Source organism: Carlito syrichta, unplaced genomic scaffold (assembly GCF_000164805.1).
Source record: "Carlito syrichta isolate Samal-C Ts95f unplaced genomic scaffold, Tarsius_syrichta-2.0.1 Scaffold288207, whole genome shotgun sequence".
Taxonomy (NCBI): domain Eukaryota; kingdom Metazoa; phylum Chordata; class Mammalia; order Primates; family Tarsiidae; genus Carlito; species Carlito syrichta.
Genome location: NW_007232303.1, coordinates 125,768 through 134,778, shown reverse-complemented (window position 1 = coordinate 134,778; position 9,011 = coordinate 125,768). Strand labels below are relative to the sequence as shown.

Sequence of the window (9,011 nt, the reverse complement as noted above, 5' to 3'; positions counted from 1 at the left end):
GGCGTGGTAGCGCGCACCTGTAGTTCCGGCTACTTGGAAGGCTGAGGTGGAAGGATCACCTAAGCCTAAGGTCGAGGCTGCAGTGGTCGTAAGCGTGCCACTGCCTTCCAACCTGGGTGACAGAATGAGACTCCAACTCAAAAAAAAAAAAGATACTTACGGACCACCTGCGAAGCTATGCAATCGTGCTTTTAGAACACATAGGTGCTAATGGCAAGGCAGTTGGGGCAATGAACAGGGGGGTTAGTCAGAAGTGAATCCTGACCTGAAGGCTCAATTGGAGTTAGCAGATTTAGGGAAGGTAGGGGTTCAGGAATGGAAGCTGTAGCATTGAAAGGCCAAAGGGTCACTCAGTCAACTAACCCTTAACTGTACCCCACAATATCATAATAAAATATATTGTTTATATATATATATAAAGAAAGCCCAAAGGGAAGAACAGGTGATAGTTGGGAGTTCCGGAGCTTAGAGTGTGGTGGGTGAAGTGCAGGAAGCTGAGGTGGTATGCAGGAACTAAACTCTTGTAGTGCAACTGGAGGCCATTCTAAGATTTTTAAGGGGATGACATGATTGTAGTTATACTTTGTGGAGGTAACATTACCCTTGAGAGAGACTTGGTCATGGCTGTGAAATTTCTTGGAATTGCATCTGAAATTCATGCTAAACATTGCAGACACACAACTCTATTTCCTCTGGCTCTGCTCACTCAGTATCCATCTATGTTCATCTCCTCTATCCTTTCCTTGGGAGAAGGGATTCTATTAGGGAGGAACCTCCTCTTTCTCCCTAAAAATGCAGCTTTCATGTATCTCTCTCGGTCTCTTGTGATTTATTTACTGTGTACTGTGTATTGCTGACCTTCTTTCCTGACTCATGATTCAGGCTCAGCTGAATCAAGGTCAGTATTTTCCTATCCTACATTAACCTGTTTCAAATTCTACAAATTTGGGTTTATATAATAGAAATGGATGCTGCCCTTTGTTAATGCTTGACATTGGTCTCTCAAAAAATTTAAATTATTAAAAAGTTAAATTTGATTAAAGCAGATTAATTCTATTTTTAAGCAGCTAATGAGTGCTTCTTTCACACATGTGATCTGCAGATCTTAAAACCACATATTCTAGTTTGCAGATTCCAACCCTAGATATTCAAATAGAGAAAGAAAAAGGATTATATAGACAGTGGTACCCAGAGACTAATCCACACTTGATACAGCCTCCTTTAGTCATTCAAGGCTATGTACATCTCCCCAACTCACCACCTCAGAACACAAGACTAGTAAAAGACAGTGTACTGACTTCCTTAGTCTTGAAATTAAGTATGATGAAATAAAGCAGGGTTTGGAGTCATTGGGGATTTTGGAATAGATGTGGAGTTTGCAGCTTTTTTTTTTTTTTTTTGAGTTGGAATCTCACTCTGTCATCCAGGCTGGAGTGCAGTGGCATATTCACGGCCACTGCAGCCACAAACCTGCTGGGCTCAGGCAGTCCTTCCCCTCAGCCTTCCAAGTAGCTGTAGCTACAGGCGTGGGCACCATACCCGGCTAATTTTTTGATTTACTGTAGAGATGAGGTCTCACCAAGTTGCCCAGGCTGGTCTCGAACCCATGGGCTCAGGCAATCCTCTCACCTCAACCTCCCAAAGTGCTGGAATTATAGGCATGAACCACACCTCCCAGCCCCAACTTCTTAAAGTAATTAGAATCCAGATTTTTTCAGACAGGTAAGTAAATTGTGAGAGCAAGAATAATCATCCCTCTCTTCAGTAACTTGGGAGCAATTCCAGGACCTCTTTCCATCCCAGGATACCAAAATCCATGAATGCTCAAGTCTCTGACATAAAATGGCATATATTTGCATATAACCTATGCACATCCTCCCATGTACTTTAAATCATCTCTAGGTTACTTAAGATACCAAATATAAATCTAAATGTTATGTAAATAGTTATTATACTGCATTGTTTAGGAATAGTGACATAACTATTTACATAGCATTTAGATTTACATTAGGTACAAACATAATCATCCTTTTTTTCCCCCTACTTACTTTTTTTGGTTTGTTTGAGACAAGATCTGGTTTTGTCACCCAAGCTGCAATGTAGTTGCGTGATCATGGCTCACTGTAGCCTCAACCTCCTGGCTTCAATTGATCCTCCTGCTTCAGCCTCCCAAGTAGCTGTGACTATAGGCTTGTGCTACCAAGCTTAATTTTTGTAGGGATGGGGGGTCTCGCTGTATTTCCCACGTTAGCCTTGAACTCCTGGCCTCAAGTCATCTTCCCACCTTGGCCTCCCAGAGTGCTGAGATGTTAGCCACTGCGCCCAGCCTCTGAATGCTTTTGATCTGAGGTTGGGTGAATCCAAGGATGCAGAACCCTTGAATATAGAGGGCTGACTGTAATATATAAGAATATTACTTTTATATATAAAACTTTGTGGCTCAAGCCTGTAATCCCAGCAATTTGGGAGGCTGAGGCAAGAGGACTGCCTGAGCTCAGGGGTTCAAGAAAGCCTGGGCAACTTGGTAAGACCTCTACAATAAATAAATAAACTGGGCTTGGTAGTATGTGCCTGTAGTTCCAGGTTCTTGGAAGGCTGAGGAGGAAGAATTGCCTGAACCCAGCAGGTTGAGGCTGTGGTGGCCATGAGTGTGCCACTGCACTCCAGCCTGGGTGACAGAGTGAACTCTGACTAAAAAAAAAAAACAAAGTTTACAATTTTCATTGAAATGAAAGGGTTATGCCACATTAACCAAAGTCACAAATGTAAAATAAAGCTCTTCATTTGTTTAAAAGGAAGAAAGTTCTATATTATATTCCTTAGGTGACATTAATGATCAGTGACCTGACTATAGTTTCCATCTCTACTAGTAGCCAACCACTAAGCGTCTCTGGACTTTTAGTTTCCTTGTCTGTAAAGTGAAGGAGTTGAAACTAGATTACTTCTTCCAGTATTAAGATGTAGGAACATACAATAAAACTTTAAAAAATCCTAACTGAGGTCAGCTTCCCTAATAATTATAGAGTGCCTCTGTAGATGTATTATGTACATATACATGTTTGTATTTCCTTTATGCAATTTACTTTCACTCTAGAGAATGCCATTTTATTAAATCTTTATCTGTGGACTTGTAGCTGGGGTGCTAATAGAGTTTCTGACTTGCTACTTCTCCAGATCACCAGTGAGAAGTTGTGCAGAGCCCAACATGAGCTTCATTTCCAAGCTGCCACCTACCTCTGCCTCCTGCGTAGCATCCGGGAACATGTGGCTCTTCATCAGGAATTTCATGGCAAGGGTGAGCGGTCAGTGGAAGAGTCTGCTGGCTTGGTGGGTCTCAAGTTGCCTCATCAGCCTGGAGGGAAGGGCTGGGAGCCATGAAAATGGAGAGTTTCCTCGGAGACTGCATTCATAGGAGAATTTAATCATTTCTGTCAATATGTATTTATCATTAAAAATTTTTTTTAAGTTTAGGGTTTTTCCTCTGTAATTTTGTTGACCGAATAATGGTTTTTAGGGGAAATTAACAGGAGACACTTTCATCTTTACGCTCAATGATTTTACTGAACTTCTTATACTAGGCTGATGTTCTTTATTTTCAAAATGGTTAGTTTTCATTTTCTTTTTTTTTTTTTGAGTTGAAGTCTCTCACTCTGTCGCCCAGACTGGAATGCAGTGTCATGTTCCCAGCTACTGCAGCCTTGACCTGCTGGACTCCAGCGATCCTTCTGCCTTAGCCTTCCAAGTAGCCAGAACTACAGGCGTGTGCTACTACACGTGGCTAATTTTTTTGATTTATTGTAGAGAGAGGGCTCGTCAAATTGGGTGGATCTCGAACCCACGGGCTCAAGCAATTCACTCACCTTGGCCTCCCGAAGTGCTGGGGTTACAGGCTGAGCCACCGAGCCCAGCGGGTTTTTTCAATTTTAAAAGGAATGTAAACCTTTTGTTTTAAGGAATTCAGACATTATGAACATCAAAGAAAAGCAAGCCCTCTTTCTTTTTCCCATACATATTACTGGATGGTAACCGTTTGTTGTTCATCTTTCCAGATATTTCCTTATGCATATATAAACAATTATATATATACACCTTATATTGGCTGAACACAGTGGTTTAGCCCTATAATCTTAGCACCTCAGGTGACTGAGGTGGGAGAATCGCTGGAGCCCAGGAATTCGAGACCAGGCTGGGCAACACAGCGAGATCTTGTCTCTCCAAAAAATAAAAAAATTAGCCAGTCATGGTGGTACTGGCTTGTAGTCATAGCTATTCAGTAGGTGAAAGTGAAAGGATCATCTGAGCTCAGGAAGTTGAGGCTGTGGTGAGCTGTGATTGTGCCATTGCGCTCTATCGTGGGCTACAGAGTGAGACTCCAACTCAAAAAAAAAGAAAAAAAAAAACATGGCCAGGTGCGGTGGCTCACGCCTATAATCCCAGCACTTTGGGAAGCCAAGGTGAGAAGGTTGCCTGAGCCCACAGATTTGAGACCATCCTAGGCAACTTGGTGAGACCTCTTCTCTACAATAAATCAAAAAATTAGCCAGGCAAGGTGGCACGTGCCTGTAATTCCAGCTACCTGGAAGGCTGAGGCAGAAGGATCACCTGAGCCAGCAGATCGAGGCTGCGGCGGCTGGGAGTGTGCCACTGCACTCCAACCTGGGTGACAGAGTCAGACTACAACTAAAAGAAAAAATTACATATATACCTTTATAAAAATAAATATAATGTGTTGTATACCTGGCAGGAAATAAATGGTACACTCAAATAGCGTTACTGAAGAGAGTTGAAGGCATACATAAAGATGTAGGCTGAATTAAAGTCACAATGGTAAAGATTTTAGGAGCTAGCAATAGTGGAAGATTCTTTTTTTTTTCTTCTTTTAAAAATATGTTTATTGGGCAGCCCCTGAACCAGAATAAGTTCAGAGACTCCCTAGTGGAAAGTTCTTTATTTTTTTTTAACTTTTTAAAATTTTTTAATTTTTTATTTTCAAGATGTGGGGTACAATTCAGGGTTAGGTATACAAGTTTTCATTATGCAGGTACCCTTGTTGATGAGGTATATCCCCCCGCCAAATTTCATCTATTGCCAGTCCCACCACCGCCCCCGGCAGTGGAGAGTTCTTACCCCCCTAGACTGACATGTGCTGGTCCTTAAGTTGAGGTAGGTGGCCACAGCTCAACTGCAGTCCATCCGAGGCAGTCCAGGGAGGGAAGATGGTTGAGCATATTGACATCTCTTTCTACCTCCTAATCTTGTCAAATTACTGCTCTTGAACGCCCTATCTAGGCAAATGGCTCTACCATGCACTCGCCTAACCAAGTCAAAAACTTGAGGCCAGGGATGATGGCTCACACCTGTAATCCCAGCACTTTGGGAGGCCAAGGTGGGAGGACTGTTTGAGGCCAGGAGTTCAAGATCAACCTGGGCAACTTAACAAACCCTGTCTCTACAAAAATAAAAAATTAGCAGGACATGGTGGCACATGCTTGTAGTTGCAGCTACTCAGGAGACTGATGCAGGAGGATGGCTTGACTTGTAGTAAGCTATGATAGCATCATTGCACTCCAGCCTGGGTGACAGAGTGAGACCCTGTCTCAAAAACAAAAACAAAAACAAAAAAACCCCTTGAGCTTCATTTGGTATTACTCCCTGTCCCCTAACTCTCCTCATTCAGTCAGCCAGCAATTTAAGCGTCCATCTCTACTACCTCTGCCCTTGTTCAAGCAGATAATCTTTTGGTTGAACCATTAAAACAGTTCTCTCTTTTTTTTGAGTTGGAGTCTCACCCTGTTGCCTAGGCTGGAGTCCAGTGGCACCATCATGGCTCACCACAGCCTCAACCTTCTGGGCTCAAGCAATCCTTCTGCCTCAGTCTACCAAGGCTGGGACTAAAGGTATGCACCACCATACCTGGCTAATTTTTTTTTTTTATTTTTCGGTAGAGACAAGGTCTTGCTATGTTGCCCAGGCTTGTCTCAAACTCCTGAGCTCAAATAATCCTCCTGCTTCGGCCTCCCAAAGTGCTGGGATTACAGGCTTGAGACATTGTGCTTGGCCAGAAATAGTCTCTTAAATGGTTCCTTTGCTTCTTATGTCCTTAATTTCTCCAGTAAAAATCATTCTCTTCTGTGAATTACTAACACTTCTTTATGTTGTATACCCTTTATGGTATGTCAGTTTCTTCTGGTAGATATGAATTGTAACCTCTTTTGTCCTGGACCATAAGCTCCTTAAGCATAAGGACCAAGACTGGGCACGGTGGCACACGCCTATAATCCCAACACTTTGGGTGGCCAGAAGTGAGAGGACTGCCTGAGCCCACAGGTTTGAGACCACCTTGGGCAACTTGACGAGACCTCATCTCTACAATAAATCAAGAAAAATTAGCCGGGCATGGTGACACATGCCTATAGTTCCAATTACATGGAAGGCTAAGGCAGAAGGATCGCCTGAGTCCAGCAGGTGGAGACTGTGGTAGCCATTAGTTTGCCACTGCCCTCCAGCTTGAGCCAACAGAGACTCGAACTAAAAAAAAAAAGTGTAAGGACAATATCTCATTCATCTTTGCAGTTTCCCAAGCACCTTCCACCGTACGCATAACACATACTAAATAAATATTTTTGGTTGGGGTTGGTGGCTCAGCCTGTAATTTCAGCACTTTGGGAGTCCGCAGGTTTGAGACCAGCCTGGGCAGCTTGGTGAGCCCATGTCTCTCAATGTAATAAAAAATTAGCCAAGCGTGGTGCATGCGCCTGTAGTTCCAGCTACTTAGAAGGCTGAGGCGGAGGGATACCCAGAGCCCAGCAGGTCGACACCGGGATGGCCATGAGCGTGCCACTGCACTCCAACCTGGGCGATAGAGTGAGACTCCAACTCAAAAAATAATAAGTAGATAAATAAATGTTTTGATTACATAACTCCACTCACTAGAAAGAGTACAATTTTTTTTTGAGTCACCCAGGCTGGAGTGCAGTGGCACACTCAGGGCCACCACAGCCTTGACCTGCTGGATTCAAGCGATCCTTCCACCTCAGCCTTTCAAGTAGCTGGAACTACAGATGTGCGCCACCATGCCTGGCTAATTTTTGATTTATTGTAGAGACGAAGTCTCACCGTGTTGCCCAGGCTGGTCTCTAACTCATGGGCTCAGGCAAGGCTCTCCTCTCAGCCTCCCAAAGTGCTGGGATTATAGGTGTAAGCCACCGCACCCAGCTTGAAGTCATATAGCTTTAAGTTTTAATTAGGTTAGTTGACCTGTGCTTGTTCCCTTTTCTATGAAATGGGAATGCCAACAAGGTGGCTATAAGAAATGAGAATAATGTTTATGTAAAACACTTGTATGGTGCATAATGAGTGCCTGACAATAAAAATTTGTTTTCATCTTTTTATTCTCATTCCTTTTATCATGAACACTTTCCTAAGCCCTACTGCCTACCAGTCTTGAGAAGTATAGGCATATTATGTATCATGGTTTAAATAATTTGCTCAGGCCATTTCTGTCTACATGTAACCAACCTGTACCTCTATCAAGAGTCAGCTGAACTCAGTATTAGACATAGAAAGTATTGATTCTGGAAGACAAACTTTTTATATAGGAAGGTCCCCGACAAGGGTTTGGCACGTTATTATCTTACTGCTCTAGTTTTTGATGTGATACAAGCTTCATTACATCCCTTCACTTTGCTCTTTTACCCCCTTCTCCTTTAACTTCAACTGTTCCCTCTCACTGGATTTTCCTATTAGCATTTAAATATGCTTAAGACTTTTCCTTCTAAAAACAACCACTCTGCCTCTATCTCAAATGCTTTTTTCCAGCTACTACCTTCTCTTGTCCTTTTTTTTTTTTCCTTCCTCTTCCTCCCTCCTTGCTCCCCCTCAGCCTGGCTTCTCTTGTTACTCTTCACAAATTGAATGAATATATTTAATGACTTGAATGAATTGTATTCACTTGCTACTTTTAAAAACTTACAAAATAAGTTGTATCAAAGTAAATTTATATATAATAAATATACTCATTTTAAGTGTAATGTCAATGAATTTTGACAAATGAATGCACCTGTGAAATAATCATCCCAATAAAGCTATGTAACATTTTCGTCAACTTAGAAAGTTCTCCTGTGCCCCATTATGGTAAATCCCTTTTCCCCTCACCTAGTTCCAGGCAATCACTGACCTGTTTCTGTCACCATAGATTAGTTTGGCCCATTCTAGTATTTTATTCAAATACAGCCATATAGTATGAACTCCTTCTGTCTCCTTCTTTTGCTCAGCATACTGATTAGTTAGTAATCCATGTTGTTGCATGTGACCATTTTCTGCATTTTTCACCGCTCATTCATCCATCCTCAACCCACTGCACTCTGGTTTCTGCCCCTCCACTCCATCAACACTGCCTTACAGGTTATGAGTGACCTTCAGGACACTAAACCCAGTGGATCCTTATCCATTCCTTGTTTATTCTCTAGGGAACATTTTATACTTTTGGCCATTACCTCCTTTTCCCCTGGCTTTGATGATACCACATTCTTCTGTTTTCTTTCTTCACTCTAGCCATTTGTTTTTAGTTTCCTCTTGGATGTATCTCATATATATTGGTGTTCCTCAGAGTTCAAACCTACCTCCGTACCTCATACTCTACATGCTTTCCCCTGGGTGATCACTTGGATACCTTAAGGATGTACAGTATAACTTCTACGGTAACCGTTAAAAGAATAAAAATAAAATTTCCAAAATGATAGAAAAAAATTATTAAAAATGCAAGAAAGGAGAGAAAATTAAACATTATATAATACAAATAGACAACATGAGAACTTTACACCAAAACATAGGAGTAATTACATGAATATAAATGATTAAATGCTTCAAGTGAATATAGACTATTTTTTTTTTAAAAAACCCAATTATATGCTGTTTATCTTAATTTTTTTTTTTTTTTTGAGTCGGAGTCTCACTGTTGCCCAGGCTGGAGTGCAGTGGCATGCTCACAGCCACCGCAGCCTTGTCCTGCT

General features: G+C 41.9%; 1 protein-coding gene across 1 annotated transcript in view; it reads left to right on the top strand.

Annotated features, from left to right (window-relative positions):
• The window catches only part of FMC1 (formation of mitochondrial complex V assembly factor 1 homolog), a 4,735-nt gene extending 1,265 nt beyond the window's left edge, over positions 1 to 3,470 (top strand). The window contains exon 2 of the mRNA XM_008053494.1: positions 3,175 to 3,470. Within this exon, the coding sequence (XP_008051685.1) occupies positions 3,175 to 3,378 (204 nt within the window). The 3' untranslated portion in view covers positions 3,379 to 3,470. The remainder of the gene's footprint in view (positions 1 to 3,174) is intronic.
• Positions 3,471 to 9,011: the final 5,541 nt, after the last annotated feature.